General features: G+C 44.6%; 1 protein-coding gene across 1 annotated transcript in view; it reads right to left on the reverse strand.

The window, feature by feature from the left end:
• exoc6b (exocyst complex component 6B) overlaps positions 1 to 20324 on the reverse strand; it is a 63183-nt gene that overhangs the window by 14719 nt on the left and 28140 nt on the right. The window contains exons 16-20 of the mRNA XM_062383536.1: positions 17297 to 17408; positions 16533 to 16667; positions 16012 to 16200; positions 8972 to 9113; positions 4806 to 4879 (exon numbers count right to left, since the gene is read on the reverse strand). Coding sequence (XP_062239520.1) covers positions 4806 to 4879; positions 8972 to 9113; positions 16012 to 16200; positions 16533 to 16667; positions 17297 to 17408 — 652 coding nt within the window. The remainder of the gene's footprint in view (positions 1 to 4805; positions 4880 to 8971; positions 9114 to 16011; positions 16201 to 16532; positions 16668 to 17296; positions 17409 to 20324) is intronic.

Genomic DNA, 20324 nt, shown 5'->3' on the forward strand with positions numbered 1-20324 from the left:
TGCGTCACATGGGGCCCTGCAGGCCGTCACCACGTTTTGGATCATCTCTGTTTATTTGGTAATTAGGGGCAAAAATGTGGAGAATGGAAAAGAATCAAAAGCAAAATAAAAAGAGGTCAAGGGGGAGGAGAAGGGAGGAGAGGGTAGGAGGGGAGGAGAGGGGGAGAAGATGGCATCTCAAGAAGGAAAAGAGATACATGAATGGATGGAATTTGACTGACTGTGGTCGACCAGAGGAATGAAGCCGGGACCGATCAATGACGGTGAACACACACATGACCGGGCTCAAGGTGGAAGAATGCATCCCTGGCCTATGAGCGGCTGGAGAAGGAGGGGATGAGTGGAACTCCAGTGTTGCAAGCGTTTTTCTGGGGGGATGCCACACCGCAGCGCGCCCATGCAGACACACACACACACACACAAACACACAGACACACACAGACACACGCACCAACGGAGAACAGGGCCAGCCAAAGGTTTGAAGTAACCACAGACTTCTGAATGTTCTAAATATAGGAGGATTGATAGGATCTGTGGATAATGAGGGCAAAACGCATGCATACACACACACACAAACACACACATATAGACTCACACACACACAGGAGAACGCTGCTGACAGCTCAGATAAGCTCGTTACAGTGAATCAGCCTCGTTCTCGACAGTTTTCAAACGGTTGGGGAGAAGATTCAGCTCCTGTGCTGCGTTCAAGACACGTCCAGAGTAATAAGAGGTTAAATGAAGCCAGAGTCGAGTGCGTGATATTCAGCTGCTCCGTGCACGTCTACAGGTCAACGTTTAAACCAGAGAGACATTCTCTCTTATTCCAGATTCATCAGTGGGAGAATTTGCTTCTTTTTCTGTTTTATATCTTTGAAAAAGTAATATTTTGGAATATTTTCAGTTGATAAAATCAGTTCGGAGTCATTTCTCAACTATCTTGTCGACTAAACTTAACTAAATAATTAATAGAAGATTATAAAATATTATTAATCAACTTTTGCATCAAGAACTTTAGTAAAACTCACTCGACATTTCTTGTAAACCAACTCAAACCTCACCTGTACCTCACTGAATTAAACTTTGTATGGGATGAAGCTGCAGGAGAAACTCCATAATATTCAGGGCCGGGCTTCAAAGTCATGAAAACTGTCTCTGGATTCTATATTTAAATTATACCTTTGCAAAATGTCTAATGTATAATAATGTGTTTAGGTAAATATGTTGTGTGGTTGCTGAAGAGATCATTTAAATAAATATTAGTAACCCTGACACATTTTTTACCTAATGTAATGTCAAGTTAATTTCAAATGTTTTATTATTTTTGTAATAACATCCTTGCAAATTCCTCTTAAATTATCAATACATATGACCGACACAAGAATAGCAGATTAATTGATTAACTAGTTATTTAAGAATACTGGGGATTTTTCAGTCAGGTTTTTCTAAAATAAACACAACAAATATTTATTTGTGTATGTTTTGTTCGACAGATAGTTTTGGATTTTATTTTATTTTATTTTACAATTTATAACTCATGATTCTGGATTTTAAAACTTACTTAATTATACTTCACTGTAGGAGTTCTCACCCTTTTACTTTGGCTTGTATAATGATATTCATACTTATTGCAGTTCTACAATATTCCTGTATATTTTGGTGAATATATATTAATAATAACAAGAATGACAACGTTAAGAAAAAAAAGGCTAATATTTAAAACAGAGTGTGATGCACAATCATGTTACATATTACATGTTTATTTTTTAAAAGGACAAAAGAGACTTATAACTCTTCAGGGTTTTAAAGCTATTGATGAAATTTGTTCAGAAGTGAGTTTCAGGAAGTCCGGAAAAAATATTTTTAAATTATAAATATTGATCGAACAGGATGTCGAAAAAATTGTGATTTTGCGATCGCGTGTGTTGTTCAACAATAAGCCTGAAAACAACGTAAATATAAATATATTGTTTAAATAAATTGTAATATAACTATTATTTTTTACATGCTCTGCGACAAATCACGTTCAGTCTCCTGTGTATCAAAGTCTGTGTGGTAGAGTGTGTGTGTGTGTGTGTGTCTGTGTGTGTTTGTCCTGGGGGAACTCCCGGCCCGGCCCTGTCCCAGGACCCCGGAACCTTCCAGAACACCGGGACCCGACCACACAACAAACGGCCCCGTCAGCGTGATTTATCGGCCATTCACCACCAGGTCACACACACACACACAAATATATATATACACACAAAGACGCACACATGCTCCAAAGCATCAATGCACGCGTATGGAGACATATGAAAGCGCACATGTCAACGCACAAACATGAAAAATTAACCCAAATTGTGTGGATCCGTCAGACGCACACACACACAAAGATGCTGGTGCAGATGTGTACACACAGAGCGGAGGAATGCACTTCTTTTGATTTGATAAGAAAGGTTCAGAAAAACAATGGATGAGAGACAGAAAGAGACAGAAATGAAAGAGGAGCTGAATAACTCCAAAAGATTCTGATCAGCAAAAGAAAAGTGAAAGGGGAGGAGGAGGAGGAGGAGGAGAGGATGGAGGGAAGGAGAAGATGGAGACGGAGGAAGAGGAGGATGAAGCGAGCAGTGGGAGCAACGGAGGGAAAGGCGAAAGAGCAGAGGAGGAAGAGGGAAGGAGTGTGTGGGGGGGGAGTAGAAGTAAACATCGATGCCGGATGAATGCAATTTTTTCTCCCCATCTTCCCCCCTTCCTTCTCCTCCTCCGAGCGAGAGAACAAGAGGCACTGCATCATCCCGACAGGCGGAGAAAGAGAAGAGAGGGAGAGAGAAAGAGGGATTGTGACGGAGGGATAAAGGGCTATCCGTCTCTGTCTGTCACCTCATTCATCGTCCCCTGCTCCGTCCTGCCGGCCCATCCGTCATCCGCTGTCACACACACACACACACACACACGCACACACACACAAACTTTCCAACCACTTTCACACACTCTGCACCAACGACGACACACACACACACATCAAAGACGAGCGGCCAGGCACACAAACTCCAGCTCGTTCTCCGCCCTGTTTCACACATTCACTGCAATGACACACAAACGGACGCGCACACAACTATGTTCAGCTACACACACTCAAACACACTTTCGCAGCGATGATGACAAACACGCGGACACACACAAACAAGCCAGGAAAGCCACACAAACCTCACCCTGTTTCACACATTCACAAAGGTCACAAACACAGATACACTCAACTGGGATGACAGACACACAAACACACACGCTAAAAGAACACACTCGCAAAAGAAGATGGCAAACGCAAGTTCCCCTCGCACGCACTTTCACTCCCTCACTGCCAAGCGCCCATTTTTTTCCGCAAAGTTAAAATACGACAACAACACACTCGTCGCCCTCTCGCACGCGCAGACACACACATGCACACTCGCTCCGCCCAACATCCTGGATTCTCAGCGCTGTCGCCCAGTTCTGTCCCTCCTCCGTCTGGTTCTGGTTTTTCCCAGGACCCGGAAAAACAAGACCGCCCGGCGACTTCCTGCCCTCGTGTGTTTCTCAACCTCAGGTCTGAGGACCCGGGTCGGCCCGCGGGACGACCGGGGACGAGGTCTAGAACTGGAGCAGGTTCTCACCAGAGAGGACATATCACCAACAGCAGTGGAGATATGTCCTGTATCTGGCGTGTGGCTCTCATGTTGACAGATTCATTCATTCCCCTGTAACACGTGTGTTTAAATCAAGCCTGAATTCTCCCTTGAACTAAACGTCAGACAGGTAAAGGTCAGAGTTACTTGCTCTGAGCATTTTCTAAACTTTTACTTTCAAATGTCCGGATATTGCCAGATTGGGTCCACGGGAGAATAGAGCAGAACTGACTCGAGTGGACGTGTCGAAGAGGTTTCTAGAAGAACACACACATCTCTGGATGAAGAGGAGCAGCCGTACACGTAGAGGACGAAGACGTCAACTTGGAAAGACGAGGAGATTTGAGAGCTTTTGGTGACGAGGGCCGAGACGGAGATTGTCAAACAAGTTGAATGAGACTTTACCGTCTACACAGGCTCCGCCCCTCGTCCTCGCCAAACTCCAGGAAATGTCTGGACTCTATTTTCAAGAGTTCAGACTGAACCTGTCTTCTAGAGAATCCCTCACAATGTCACACCAGATTACAAAGTCTGCGTCAAAGTCTTTCTGACAGAAATATCAAATAATCTCAGTGAGATTTCACCAAATAAAAAACAAGGAGAAGGATCTACAGATCATTTGATTGGTATGATATTCAGCAGCAGTCTTTTGCTTCGTCTCTTTTTTAAACATCTCTTAATTCATATTCTGCAAACAGCCTTTATTCTGTTAGTCGTGGCCTCTGTGTTTCTCTGCTGCACCTCAACAGTTTCCTTCTGTAACTCATTTTGTGTTCAGCTACATCAACTTAAAGCTTAAACCTGTCTGACATTCATTTATGAATTTTAAAAGTTATTTCTCACTGTAAACAAAGTGATGAATTCAACGAGAAATAAAAGAAACAATTAGGAAAAGAGGAGAAGTTTAGCGTTGGAACTTTATAAGACATCAAACAGCAGGAGAAGATAAAAGAGGGATGGAAGAATTAAAACAAATTATAAATGAGATGGGGTGAATAAAATCAGAAATAAAGGAGGAGGACGAGGACTGTGAGGGAGGATGGGAAGAAGGATGAAAAGGAGGAGGGGAGCGACGAGGTGGAAAAAAAAGATAGCGGAGGCAAAAACAGAAAAGAGAGAACGAAGGAGAGGAGGACCACGAGGGAGACAAAGACCTACTTGTCTCAAGTCACTGAAGGCCAGAAGCAACGTGTCACCCTGGAAGCCTGCGACCGGGCCGGCTCTGGCAAAACCTGTGGGAAAATACAAACCCGCCCCCCCAGTCCACCCCCGGAGAGAGGGAAGAGAGGAGGAGGAGTAGGAGGAGGAGAGGAGAGAGAGAAAAGAGGAGAGGGTGAAAAACTGAATAATAAAAGACCTGGTTGGATTTGCTATGCATCGGGATAGATTGGCAGACAAATGACAGCCTGGTGAGGAGGAGGGAGGAAGAGGAGGAGGGAGGAGGAGGAGGAGGGAGGGAGGGAAGGGTGTTAGAGTCATGTCGCTGGGTCCTGTTCAAAAAGAGTGTGTGTGTGTGTGTGTGTGTCTGTGCGTGTGTGTGTGACTAAGAGAGGGAGAGTGTGTGTTTGTTGGTGTGAATGAGCAAAGGTTTTTGTAGCATACGCTGTGTTGAATTTGTGTGTGTGTGTGTGTGTGCGTGTGTGTGTGTGTGTGTGAGAGAGAGTTGGTCGCCTCATCAAGTGTGTGTGGTGTTTGTGTGTGTGTCTGTGCATGTGTGTGTGACTAAGAGAGGGAGAGTGTGTGTTTGTTGGTGTGAATGAGCAAAGGTTTTTGTAGCATACGCTGTGTTGAATTTGTGTCTGTGTGTGTGTGTGTGTGTGTGTGTGTGTGAGAGAGAGTTGGTCGCCTCGTCAAGTGTGTGTGGTGTTTGTGTGTGTGTTTGTGCGTTCACTCGCTGTTTGTGCAGGGCCCCGCCGCCGTGTTCGAGAACAGTCGAGAACTGTTGGATTTTGAACCCAGGGCGACGCCTGAGTGTGTGTTTTTGTGTGTGTGTGTGTTTGTGTGCGTTCGGAGTGCTTGTGTGTCGGGGTCGTACGGAGTGTGAGCTGGGGTCCTGGCGTCAGTTGGCCCCCGTAAACAAGCCGACGGGTATTCTGAGCGAGGGAACGAAAGAAAAGAGGAGTGCTGCGGGGAGAGAGGGAGCGTAGCCTGTCGCTAATCCCTTTCACCTCAGACCGCGCACACACACACACACACCACAACACTGATTACACGCCTGCCATCTTCAGTGACCCCGTGACACACACACAGACACACACAAGCTACAGTATCTGCTGAAGTAACCTTTTCTCCTACATCCATTATTTCACCTTTAACTTCACTCTTCACCTCCTAGTCCTCTGTTTCTTTCTTCATCTCATTTCTCTCCCTCGTCGTTTGAAAACAGTTTCAACCCCGACCCCGTGTGCACGCCGCCGACCGACAGCCAATCACAGCTCAGCACCCCCCCCAGGGGAAACGTAGGTAATCAGGAAATAACTTTACTGTTCCGCCCGTAGACTGTAAATAAAGATGGAGGACAAGTGTCCACTTCCTTCCCCTGTTTAGAGCTCAGGTATTAAACGAGCAGGAGACGTCATGTGTGTAGCCGTGATCGTAGCCACGCCCCACTGATAGATATATATATATATATAATAATCCTTGTTTGTTGCCATGAAAATACAGATTTACGTGAAATTTTGTGGCACATAAGCCAAGGCAGAAGTAATTCTGGATCTGGACGAACGGGGAGGATCCAGGATGTTTGTGTTTCTGTTCTTTAACACGTGAGACACGGCGCTGACCGAGGTTTCCTCTCTTTCAGGCCCTTCACCTCGATTTGTCGGTGGGATTACGCCAAAGTCCACGGAACTGATTTGAAACAAACTCTGTGGAGGAATGCGGTCGGGCCCTCGGGAGAACCTGTAACATTGTTAGTGTGGATTAAGGGGCAGAGACAGATTTTTTTAATTTTTCGGGCATTCAGCCCTTTTTGTCACATTTTTAGGGAAAAATGCAAATATTTATTTTTAAAAATCCGCTGGCTGATTTTTAAGAGTTTGAACAATTTGGTGCATTTCTGAAAAAAATCTGAAAATAGCAGATATCAATGTTTATAAAGGGGAGTAGTTTTTTACTTATTTTAATGTGTAGCTGAGATGAACTTTGATTTATTGAATTATATGATATACTATGTTTTATTACAGATAAATGAATAAGGGTTTGTCAGACTAGTTATATTCTTCATTTATATTTCAACTAATTTTCTCAAACCCAATTTCGTTCCAATTCTTTTTCCACTCAAGTTTTCTTTCTTCTGCTTTCTATCACTTTTCAGTCCTTTGCTGTTAAATATTATTTTACTTCCTGTTTGAGAAAAACAAATCCACGTAAAGAGTCAACTTCATTTTCATTTCTGAACCCCCCTGGTTCTTTTTGTTTGCTCTTCATCTCAGTCTCATTAACTTTTCTTTCATCCCTTTATTTCTCTCTCTCCTCCATGTCTTTCCCATGTTCCCTCCTTCTCCTCCCTCAGCTTCTCCTCCTTTCCGTGTTCCCCGCTGATCGTGTTCATTTCATCTGCACCTCCCGCTCCCTTTTTTTTTATCTGTCACAATCCTGAAATTCCTCCCTCTATTTAATCTCTAATCCCTCTTTCTTTTGCTCTCCCTCACTTCCTCCCTCCTTTCAGAGTCACTATTAATTTTCATTTAATCCCTCCTCTCATCCGTGTATTCTCTTCTGGTGTTTTTTTTTATTTCACACCTCTTTCATTTAATCCTTTTCTGTCTGACCTCTTCTCTCTCTCCTCCCTTTCATCCCATTCTTCTCTAACCCTTTTATTTTTATCATTTAATCCTTCCATCCTTCCTTCCTTCCTTCTGTCATTCACTTTCTTTCTTTCACTTTATCCACTGATGTAGTTTCCTTCCATTTTCACGTGATCATTTTTCATCTCTATCTTTACTATTTCTGCTTTTTAGTTTTATTTAATCACTCCATCCTTCCATTTTCTATCCCGTTGTTTACTCCTCCTTTCATACATTCGTTTTTTTCCATTCATTCTCACATCTCTCGCCCACGAACCCATCGCTCTGAATATTTATCCTCGCCCTCTGTCAAATATTCCCCTTTTTCCTTTCATTCATCATCTCACCTTTTAATCCATTTACAGTTTAAAGTAAAAATCCTTCCATCCCATCCTCCCATTTCTTCCCCTTTAATCCCTTCATCCACCTTTGCACTTTTCATTTTACCCCTTTCCATTAATCCCTTGTTCCTGTTCTTCTCTCCGCTTGCTCCGTCAGGTCCCTCCATCTTTCATTCATCCCTCTTCCCCCTTAAATGAAATCCCTCTCTCCCCAGCCACCACATCCTTTCGCTCCGTCTTGTGGTTTCCTTCTGCCTAATTCTCTCTCTCTCTCTCTCTCGCTCTCTCTCTTTTGAATTCTTCACACCCCTCAAATTGTTTGCCTCTTCTTTCTTCCATTCTTCTACTGTATCTTCACCTCCTCCCGTGTCTGTCTATTCTTGTTGTATTTTTTTACTCCCTCTTCTGGGCCCTCCGTCTGCCCTGAGTAAGTAACTCCCTAACCTCCTAACCCCTCCGCAGCACTGCACGCATGTCACTGTGCATTATGTCACACACACACACAGACACACACACTGTGACTCTAAGAACGTTGATCACGAACAAAACAAAAAAAAAACTGAGCCAACGACGCCTGGCACTCTTTCATTTCTCCTCCTCCTTTATCTCCGAGCGCTCTGCATATATACGCCTCAACAGAGGAAAAAAAACAAGGCGATGGAGGGAGGTGAGGGGAGGAGAGGAGAGGGAAAGAATGCATGGGGGTGGGGGGAGGGAAGAGGAGAGAGCAGTGAGGATGCGATGGGAAGGAGGATGGGAAAACGATTGAAAGATGAGAGGAGTGTCGGGGGGAGGGGAAGAGGGGATCTAAAGGATGCTCTCCGCCGAACCATGCTACTGGCTGTTCCATAGCGCCCCCTGTGCCGTCAAATCTAAACTGCACCCATGCAACACTTCAAGGTTCCTCACTCGAACTATTTTTTTATTCAAACTCTTGAAAAGAAATGTTGTATTTTGTGTAGTTGTGGACGAGCGACCTTCAAATCTACGTGTTTGATGTGGTGCTCGTCTTATGTGGGATGAAGAGGAGAGAAGAAATATGTCACAGAAGAAGAAAGGGGATGAAACGACGACAGAGAGAAGAAGGGAGACGAAAATGGGAAGAACAAAAAGAGGAAGGCCAGGAAACCAATCTAACAATATTAAAGATGCATTTATAATAAATATAATTGTGTAAAACTGAATGTCGACTCACTCTCGCACTCCTTGACGTCGGCGTTGAGCTGGTGCAGAGCTCCCATGGAGATCTGTCGGATCTCGGGGTCGAGCAGCAGCTGCATCAGCGAGGTGGAGATGTGTTTACAGGCCGACATGCACGCCGTCTGAGCCACTTTACCCTGAGAGACGGAGAGAGAGAGCGAGAGAGAGAGAGAGAGAGAGAGAGAGAGAGAGAGAGAGAGAGAGAGAGAGACACGGTGGTTAGTGAGCGGCCACGTTGACGTCTCAGTCACAGTTTGACATCGTGTCCAGCGTAGCCATATTTGTAGTAGCACCGTTTTAGACACTGGTTTTGTTCTCGTAGACTTCTATAGAACGAACCAGTGGAGTCGCCCCCTGCAGGTCATCTGAGAGAAAGCAGGTTTCTGCATCCTCTTTTAGAAACAGACTGTGGCTGAATCAGATTTTAAAAAACCTGCTTTTTTGTCTCTTGTTGACCTGAGAACTTCTCTAACACTGAAACACGGTGGTCTGGAGACAGTGTACAGGTGATACTCTTTTAATCAATGCTGCTTTAAAAGAGCTGTACGTTTTAATGAGAGATACACACACACACACACACACACACACACACACACACACACACACACACACACACACACACACACACACACACACACACACACACACACACACACACACACACACACACACACACACACACACACACACACACAGTATGCTGAGTTCAGTTGTAGTCACAATGATGAAGTACTATATTAAGATTAAAAGCAGCGGATGAGGAAGTACATGACAACGCATTAATACAGAAGTGTGTGTGTATGTGTGTATGTGTGTATGTGTGTGTATGTGTGTGTGTGTGTGTGTTTGGCCTCAACGTCTACATTCCAACAGAATGAAGCTGAGCTGAAAAGAGGGAAACAACAGAAAATGAGGTGAAGCAGAGGAACAAGCGATGTGCTCTGGTAATTATTAAATATCTTAATCATGATTGTAAAATAACTTAAGACTCCAAAAGTTTTGACAATACGTTATGTTGTAAACAATCGCAACAACAGAGAGCTATCAAAAAATGACCTCAACTCAGGTAACTTCCGCTCTTTAGTTTATAAACAAATTATTTTTAATTCTTTGCTTTCCTGAACAAACAATCTAAGGATAGGATTTAATAATTTTAGTGAAAAACTTTAAAATCGCCTCCTCTCCCTCTTCTCCTGCTGAAATCACTGTAATAAACAGATTCCCCAAGGTTTCTGCTTATCTGAATGTCTTTGAGACCAATAATTTAACACAATGAAATTAAATTCATTGACTTTAAGACTTAAACTTTAAAAGAGATTCCCAAACTTCATCTCATCGTCTGTAACAAACATCGACAGCAGCAGAAAGTGGAGCTCGGTCCATTCAGGAGGCTGCGCTCGCCTCGGAGGGAAGAATCTAATTACACACACGGTGAACACGTGTGTACACATATGTTCGAGAAACACACACCTACAGACCAGCCGGATTTCCTCCACTACGAGGCTGGCCTCTGAACTCGGTATGCACACACACACACACACACACACACACAGAGACACACACGCTCCACACAACCCCAGGGGTGAATTATCATAGTGTGAGATTGAGCGTGAAATGGGTTAATTCTATTTACATGTCCTGAACCAGTGCTGACTGACACACACATGAACACACAGGTAGGTCTGTCTGACAGAAACGTATCAGGGTTCAACACAGGAGGCAACTGGGAACGATTAGAGGAGAGGAGGAGGAGAGAGGAGAGGAGAGGAGAGGAGGAGGAGAGAGGAGAGAAGAGGAGAGGAGAGGAGAGGAGAGGAGAGGAGAGGAGAGGAGAGGAGAGGAGAGGAGAGGGGTATGAGGCCATGAGTATGCAGGGGAAAAGTGATGGGGGTGAGGAGAAGTAAAGGAAGGTGAGTAAAAGAAAGAGTGATAAAACCAAGTGATGCTTCTTCTCCATCCTCCCTCCCTCCCTCCCTCCCTCCCTCCCTCCCTCCCTGCTAACGAGAGACGTTCATCAAAGAGCTCGTTAAAAGCCACTCGGCTGCTAACGGCTGAACAAATAGACAAGAGAGAGAGAGAGAGAGAAAGCAGGCGAGGCGGAGGGAAGGAGGGAAGGAGGGAAGGAGGGAAGGAGACCGGCGGGGTCAGGCGGAGGAACAGACGAGGGGAAGGGGGCCGGTGAATAATCAAGGTCGAGGAATGAACAAGGGAAGGGGAAGGAGAAGGAGAAGAGGGAGGAATGCAGACAGATGAGAAAGACAGTGAAATATTCAAATAAAAGCATCTGGGGTTGAAATTCAGTTTAGACTTTAGAACGTCTCTGTTATTAATGTCAATATTAAATATATATCATCAGTATAGTCAGTGTAATATTTGACTCGTGATATTTCTATTTTTATATCTGATCACGTCTGCGTTCCACCTCAAATACAAAGAGGCTCAAAGGACGTTTGACAACCAGAACCTCGTACGTGAAGCTTCTCGGTGTAATAACAGATTGACGAGCTCTTCCAAACAGAGCTGCTCCTCCCCAGTTGCTCCCCGCGGACTCCAGCTCCGTGACGCCAGGAGCCGGCCGAGTTCGGAGAAACGCACCGGGGCGGCGAGTCGTCACGATGCCATAACGCACTGATTCACGACTCCTGGAGGGGATTGGACACGGTGTATTATACGCCCTCCGTCCATCCAGAAAGCTGTCAGTCAAACCCAGAGCCACTCGGGGCAGCCAAGAGTCAAGAGCCGGGAACGTGGCAAAAGAAAAATACGATAGTGGCATGAGACACCCCGGGGTTCTTCCGACTGAGGGGCTACAGGTGTGTGTTGTGATTCACCACCTGGATTTATCTGCTTGTGTGTGTTTGGATTCACACAAACTCAGATTCACCGTAAAGGGAGAAGCTCCGGGAGTTTCAGCCTCGTGGAACAAATTCAGATGGTTGCGTTATGGCAGGAATTAATTCATGTCACTCAGGAATAACACCACAAAAATGAAGTCTGGACTTTTGTGAATGTTTTCACTCTGAATGTAACCTTGACACTGACACACACAGACACACACACACACAGAGCCAGTGCAAGCAGCTTCACCTCAAGGACTCTAAACCACATTTGATCTGACAGACACCAGAGTTGGAAATTTCATTTTGTCTAATGGAACAAGTGGTAAATCCATATTTTTTTCCTTTCCTCTGCACACGACTTCATACAATTGTGAAAGACACAAGTTTTTGCTCATAATAAAGTTGACAATCTCAATTTGAAAAGTTCTTTTGAGCTCCAGTCTCTTTAGGAAACATGTTATAAATACTAAATAATAATAATAAGACTATTCCTGTTTTCACAGCTTCTATAAAGAAAACTGAATAATATCAAACCTCAATTACATTTCCGATACAGACATCGTGGGTATTATTGCACATTTTGTAAACATATACAGCTCCAGAAAAAACTTCCTCCCTGATTCCAGTGTCTGTAGAATTTGGAAGAAACTTAAAAAATGGATCTAAAATGTTCATTTCACTTTAACACATTTCTATCAACAGTAAAAACCAAAGAAACTTATAATCTCTTAACTTTTTCCACAGCTGTATACTGGCCAATAACGGTATTGGAAATTATTTTCTTTTCTAATATCCATTCACTCAGGCTCTGGAGTATATCAAGTTGTTTTTTAAGTTGAGCAGAACGTCTGGGACGATGTTAACCGGCCAAAAAGTTTTCTCGAACTTTTGCCCGACGTTAACACTCGAAGGTGACTGCGTACGATCACAACACATGAACACAGACGCAGGCAAACGTGCATCACTTCCTGTTCATCCCACATGCTGGTTTGGTGGAGGGAGGTGTCGGGGATCAGATTTAAAAAAAAAACGGGTTAACAAGGTCAGTCGGGGGGGTTTGGTAAACAACACTCCGTTACCACAGCAGCCGCAGATACTCACCGGTAAGGTAGCGTGTTCTGTTGGCGTTCCCTGAGGTACAAAAAAAAACAAAAAACATGAAACCGGGAGATTTAGCCCCTGGAAGAGCGTCTGAAACTAATGGTGTTATTGATGGGAGACATGAGTAGTTACAGGAAAACTGAAGCACGAGGATAGAGCTCCTGAATCAAACCGCTGCGACGACACTAACGGCCTTTTTCCACCTCCGTATTTCACCGCACACCGGGGCCCTTGAGAGGATGCTAATCGGACAATCTGGCGCTCGGCGGGAGCATCACGGGGAACTCCCCGACGCGCAGAGGAGAGGCCGCCGCCAAGCGCTTCTTCCATCAAGGAGAAGAACAGGGTCCAAGAGTTTCCTCTCTGATTTTCACGCTATCACTTTCACTCCCAGGGCCATTCCCCGTTCCATCTCTACATCTGAGCTCAATGTGATTACGCGTCTTTAGCGACGTAGCGCTGAACTCTTGCAGAACCATTAGCTCTGGGAAATGGCAATGTTTTAAATCTCTGGGAACTGGGACGTCAGCCGTGTGTGAGCTTCTTAAGAGCTGTTAAAGAAATGTGAGCCCGCCGCTGTTCCCTCTGCACGTCTGCTTCCAAACGGTTAAATTCACAGCCGATAAAAAACTCAAACACACACACAAGTGGAGAATGTGGCAGATCATTGCAAGAATGTTGCTGTGTCACAGTGAGAATTCACTTCATTATAATCAGTGACAGCTCAGCGTGTGTGTTTGTGCTTATTCCGAGTTGCGTAACCTCTTGGATTTTATTTTCTTAAGGGTCATAAAAACAACACGGCCTCTAATCCTGGATTCTTGTTTTTTTTAATACATGATTCATCTTCCAGTCGATTTCCTTGTAGTCCAGTTCTACGAAACCTTGACGTGTTCAGACCTGATTTTAACATCCGCCTCTGCAGCCTCTGAGTTGAGACACAGCAAATCAAACAGATCTGAGAACCCCAGATAAAAATAATATGTTTGTTACACAACCTTCACCCAGGAGCAAAAATCAAACTCTTGTTGTTGTCATGACTGGTTCAGCAGCGACACCATGAAGTGTCCAAGTTTGTGGAAATCATTTAAAATCAAATCGATTATTTCCAAGTGCCAGAAAAGGTCATTTCGAAATGCGATAAGAATAAGTATGATCCTGACTCAGCAGGAGATGATGGAGCGGCTGAAATGAAGACTTTGGTCGATGAAGATCTGTGCGACAGAGAAACTGTAGATGTGGTAGAATTAATATGAGAACACGCTGATACCGGTGTTTTATCACCAGTATTAACATCGGCAGTAATTTTTTATTCCTGCTTCACCTCCCTTCAATAGTATCACCTTCATTTCGGAGAAACTCGACTCTCTTATACGATCGCCTCCGTTCCAGAGGGTCATACCACCCGGCTTTTTTAGATCCATAGCATCTGATCTACTTAGGAGGCCCCGCGCCATGTGTGAGTGTGTGTTTAAGTGCGTGTGTGAGTCGGGGTCATGTCCGGGGCTCATGGGGGTGTAGGAAAAGCTTCTTAGAAGTGCTGGAAAACACTTAGCTCAACCGCTGTGTGTGTGTGTGGCCTTATGGCCTTGTGACCCGCTTTGACCAAATCTGTGTGCGCAATCATCTTAGAGCCCGAGTGTGTGAGTGTGTGAGTGTGTGAGTGTGTAGTGTGTGCAGGAAGATTTAAGAAAACTCTCCCTGTGCATTTTACAGGAACCGAATAAAAGTGTACAGCTCACACAGATTCTGGATCAACTACTAAGAATAAACTCAACAAAAAGACTAATTCAGCGTGAGACAAACATCTGGATTAAAGACTCTGAATAAAGATGGATGACGTGTCTCCACTTTCCACAAATATCCAGAAATGTATCTAAAGAATCTTGAAATCAAACGCTGCCATGTTGGGCATTTAGAGTCAGTGAAGGAGCGATCTGGGGATTTGGGTATGAAGGTCCCACCGATTCAAAAGCTTGACCAATCATTGTCTCATGTCCAATCTACTAACATGGATGAGGTGAAGTTAACGACCTGTAATGTCTCCAGCCATGATGAGGAAGAGAGGAGACGTTTGAGTGAATCTCTGCAGAGTTCAAAGCTCGATATATATCCACAGGAAAGTGCAGATCTCCAACCATCACGTGTTCCCCTGTCACTTTCTCTCCTTCACGGGCCTTATGACGTGAAGCGATGGGTCACATGATCAGTTTAATCCGCCCACCGGGGCTGGAGGGCGACACTTTTGGCCGATGGACGGTGTTAAGGATTTACACCAAACAAATGTGAGAAGTCACAAGCAGCTTCTGTGATTATTAATCCTGAATTTTTAGCACCGTCGCCTGAAACTCAAATCTTTATTTAATTTACCGGGGGAACCTTTAAGATGCTTACTGGATGAATTCATTTCTCTACACGTCTTTCATCGGGCTCTACACTGAACCGGGTGCTGCTCGTGGTGCAATATGAAATCCTGACGGAGCGTGTAATGTCATCACGACCAGGCTGCAGAGTCAAGAGTCTGAGCCGCTGTGTGATCTCGTGCTGCTGACCCGAGCAGCTCGACCCTTTAATGAGCTTAACGGGCCCCATGTTAACGATCTAACCCGTAACGAGCTGATACTCTAACGAACTAAAGCAGATTGTCCTGCCCTGTGATGTCTCATGCTAACATGCAGGGAGGCGGCTTAATATAACACACACAAACACACAAGGACACACACAGATACACACGAAAACACCAGGTGTGCACTCATGGCGACATTCAGTGGGGATCATAGACCACGGGGCCCTGCTGCCCAAAGCGAAGCCAAAGAGTCTTGATCGCCCCCTGCTGGCTGGCTGCAGTATAGGTTATAAACCCCGCCTCCTCCATGTTAGCAGATGGAACTAAAATATCAGTACACGTCAAATAAATGTTGGTTTCTTTCATTTTAAGGGGTTTGTTTTAATTAGTTATTTAAGTTAGGGATGAATTGACTACATGAGTCTATAGACAAAGGAATACTTTGTCAACTACAATTAATATTTAACGATCAAATATGACAGCGGTATTAGTGTGTGTGTGTGTTTGTGTGTCTGTGTGTGTACTAACAGGCAGGTTGGTGAAGACGCTGAACGTGCTCTTCAGAAAAGCGATCAGGTCGACCAGGTAGTCGCTGGCGGCCAGAGTCCCGCCTCCCTGCACCGCCGTCAGCCAATCGTAATCAGCCAGCTGCAGGAACTGGTCGATCTTGGCGTTGAGGTTGGTGTAGATCTCCGCCTCCGCCGCGTGACGGGCGTCCTGTGAGAAGGAGAGAGAGAGGGTGGAAGAGAGGGGGAGAGAGAGTTAAGGAGGGGGGGGGGGGGGGGGGAGAGGGAGGAGGACATGTGAAATGTCAGATACATTTTATTTCTGTAATTTGACTGTTGATATAAAGGTAAAGGAAGGAAAAAAAACAGAGAGAAGAAAACAAAGCAGGAAAAGAAAAGATTTGTTTAAGGAAATGAAGTTAAAGACAGAGTAAGGAAACCAGGAAGGACACCAGGAAGGAAACAAGGAAGGAAACAAGGAAGGAAACCAGGAAGGAAACCAGGAAGGACACCAGGAAGGTAAACAGGAAGAGAGGGGTTTACCTTGAAGGTGGACGTCCCGTAGAGCTTGGTGGCGTTGGCCATGTCGGGAGGAACGTTGGTGATGTTTGATATAAACTCCTCCAGGAATTGGCAGCACTGCTCCAGGTGGGTGGTGTTTATGATCACCTGCACCAACTGACACACACAGACACACAACTTCGTTTGATTGTCTTTTACATGTTTTCAACTTTTGCACATGGAATACACTCAAGAGAAATACTTGAAAGTATAAAAATACTTTGTTCTCTGAAATGGGACTAAGGATGATTATATATTAATATAAATTATTTGTGGACTTTTCAAATTACACAATTATCACAGGACAGAAATTGTATCATCTTGGTCTTTTGTCTTAACGCACTTTGTTTGGTTGTTTGTGTTATTTGATTCTATCTGGTGAAAAATGTTAAATTACAGCAAGATCACGTGACACGACTTTCAACGTCTACACAACTTGTTGTCATGTGATCGGGAGTCTCACAGTCTTTGTGAGTTCATACAAAACAACTGACTGGCGACAGGGGGTCACACACACACACACACACACACACACACACACACAGCCTGATCTTTCATGAGGAGAAACACAATACTAGAGCGTCTGGTTTCTGAAGCTGTTGCTGACTCGTCTAGAAATCTACTGGGAGGAAGTGACATCACAGGAAGCCTCTCAAATCGCAATTTTTGTGGACTGACGACTCTACGTCCACTGATACTTGCTGAATTATTTTTACACACTGAACACACACAGACACACACACTACCTCTGCCAGCCCGACATTCTTCTTCTTAATGGCGTAGTGCAGACAGTGGCTGAGGGTTCTGGTCAGCAGCAGATTTGTCGACTTGCGGATCATATCGTCTACCTCCGTGGAACTGAGGACACACACACACACACACACACACGTGCACATGGACACCCACACACACACAGACACACAAACAAAGAGAATTAGTGACTTTGCAGAAGCGATTTTGTTCCGTTCCTCGCCGGGAGCTGCTGCGTCTGGAAGCCAGAACAAACAGTTTGAGCGAATATCTCAGTCTGCGAATGTCTCTGTTTGGAAAAAGTCTGTCAGACACTTTAAATTAGCACAATTACCACATTATTAAACTGTTTGAATAAAGAAGAAGTCTGTCACTGTCTTAAACCTTCGGGGTTAAATCTGCAGCTTCTAAATAATTAACTGAAACAACTCGGAAAAATACACATAATGGAATTTAAAGACATCTGGGCTGCGAGGATAGAAATCCAAATTCCTGATGTTGGCTGTGCATTTGATAAATTCCTTCAGTGCCCATCAGACTTTAAATCATGAAATGATCACATCTGTGCAGCCGACCAGGTGCAACACAACCTGCACTCGTCTGTAAGGTCTGAAACAAGCTGAACATTGAACTGAATAGACCCACTTATTAAATCACTGACCCACTATCGAGTTTGTTATGTTTGAAATGTGGGTTATGTTTGGTTTACAAAGAACAGACACATTTCTGCACAGTTTGGACGGTGTGGTGAGGTTTTTGATGGCAGCCGGTTTCCCTGGCGAAGCATCACCTGCTTCAAGAGTTGAACTGCGGAGCTGAGGCCTGTGTGTGTGTGTTTGACATCAGCACGAGGACGGACACACACATGGGAGAGCGACAAACAATGACACACACACACACACCATTAAGACACCCCAGTCAGGAGACAGTCAGGACACGTTTCAAGAAGAGGAAAAGAGAAGTAAATAGAATATATTTGGTATAAATATATATTTTGTACGTATTTGTATCACACACACACACACACACAAGGTCAGAGGAGGTCAAACATGCATGACACAGAGGAATTCAGTGGAAACGTGGGTGACCCCTTTCTCCTGCTGTGAGATAATGATGAGGAATAAGTGTGTGTTTGTGTTCGATTCCAGAGCCCTGTGGCTAACAAACACATTCCAACAAAATCAGTAAATAGTCTGAGCCTGAAATTCAACCTAAGCGCAAGCACACACACACTGACATACACACACACACACACACATCATGTTGCCTGAAGGAGAGCGAGAGCCAGAATTCCAAACTCAACTTTAGTTTCCAAAAATTTTGAGGAATCCTAAAAACGTTCCGACAATTCAGAGCAGGGGGGAAAATTCCTGAAGCGGCAGAAATGCAGAGTGGACAGAAACGGTAAGAGCGTGTTTGTGTGTGTGTGTGTGTGTGTAGAGTAGCAAAAAGTAAATGTACGCTAGTGAACTCTGCAAACACACACAGATAAAGACACACCGCAGGATCCAGATTGAATTTCATTGTATTTGTGCCTCCATCAGTCACAATGAATGCTCGGTGCTCGCCGCTGTCAGGAGGACGCCAGCAGCCGTCAGCGTGGGCGTGTTTACCCCCCCCCCCCCCCCCCCCCCCTTGAGGAGCTGAGGGATACGTGCAGTTAGGTATTTGCTAAAAATACTCTGAGCGCAACAAAACAATGACAACAACTGGAAAGAAAGAAAGAACAGAGTCAGCAGCGAAAAGCAGAGAGAGGTCGGAGAGCACGTAGCCAGGAAGCCACAGGTATGCACCACGAGAACCAAGTGTTAAGAAACACACAAACAACAGACACACACATTGCACTGGTGTGTGGGGCAATGAGCAAACCACTGTGGTCATAATGATGCAAAAACTACTGAATGGGTTTCTACCAAATTTGGGGGAAGGATTGAACGTGGACCAAAAAAGAACCGGTTTAGGTCTGTTGTCTTTTTTCACACAGATCCATGAGAAACTGGTCAAATTGGAAAATATCTTATTGGGATTTGTTATTTCTGGGGATATATTGGGAAATAATTCAATCTGGACTCATGAATAAACATCAGTGTCACCGGAGCCTCATCATTAGAGCGGTTAAACTCATATTGACCCACTAATAGACGCACATTTACACACTAACAAAACCTACACACACGGACGTGGAAAAATAATGCAAGTGATATGATGATGAGAGGTAGTAAAAAACACAAACACACACACACACACACACACACACACACACACACACACACACACACACACACACACACACACACACACACACACACACACACACACACACACACACACACACACACACTCATTCAAGCGTGATCCGTTTCCGCCAAAATCAGAAATGTGAACAGAGGTGAAGGTCAGAGGTCAGCGGGGGATCAATGACCACAATCCTGCTCCAGCGTCCCGCCTGCATCCGGACGGCGTGCGTGTCTGTGTGCGGGTTCGATACCGGGCAGGAAGGCGAGCCGCTGCGGTAACCGGATCGCGGCGCAGAAATCAAGCCAGGTCAAATAGTGGAGTCATTACTCTGATTGAGACGAGCGATTAGTGATGTCTGGTCAGCGAGAGACCGGAGGAAAAGCTGCTTCCCTCAGAAACATCTGTCGGGAGTCTGGTGGTGGGCTGGTGAAGAAATCCAGTGAACCGGACCAAAACAAACATATCATAGAAAAACTGATAAACCTGATTGTACTGAGGTTTTTCTCATATTCACTTATTTCATCTGTGAATCTGTTTAAAAAACCTAAAACCTCAAATTCAGACGATTGAATCTAAGACTTTAAAAAGACCCACACAGATCCGTCCAGGGTTAGTTAAACTGGATTGACAGACCAGTGGTTCACCAGTATAATCAGCACTTTACCTCCCATAACACAAAAACACAACCAGACTCTTTTCATTCCTTCTGTCTCTTTTCTGTTCAACGGATTCCTGTCCTTTGATTAGAAGATTTTTTTCCGATCACTCCTCCTCCTCCTCCTCCTC

Source organism: Platichthys flesus, chromosome 24, assembly GCF_949316205.1.
Source record: "Platichthys flesus chromosome 24, fPlaFle2.1, whole genome shotgun sequence".
NCBI lineage: Eukaryota > Metazoa > Chordata > Actinopteri > Pleuronectiformes > Pleuronectidae > Platichthys > Platichthys flesus.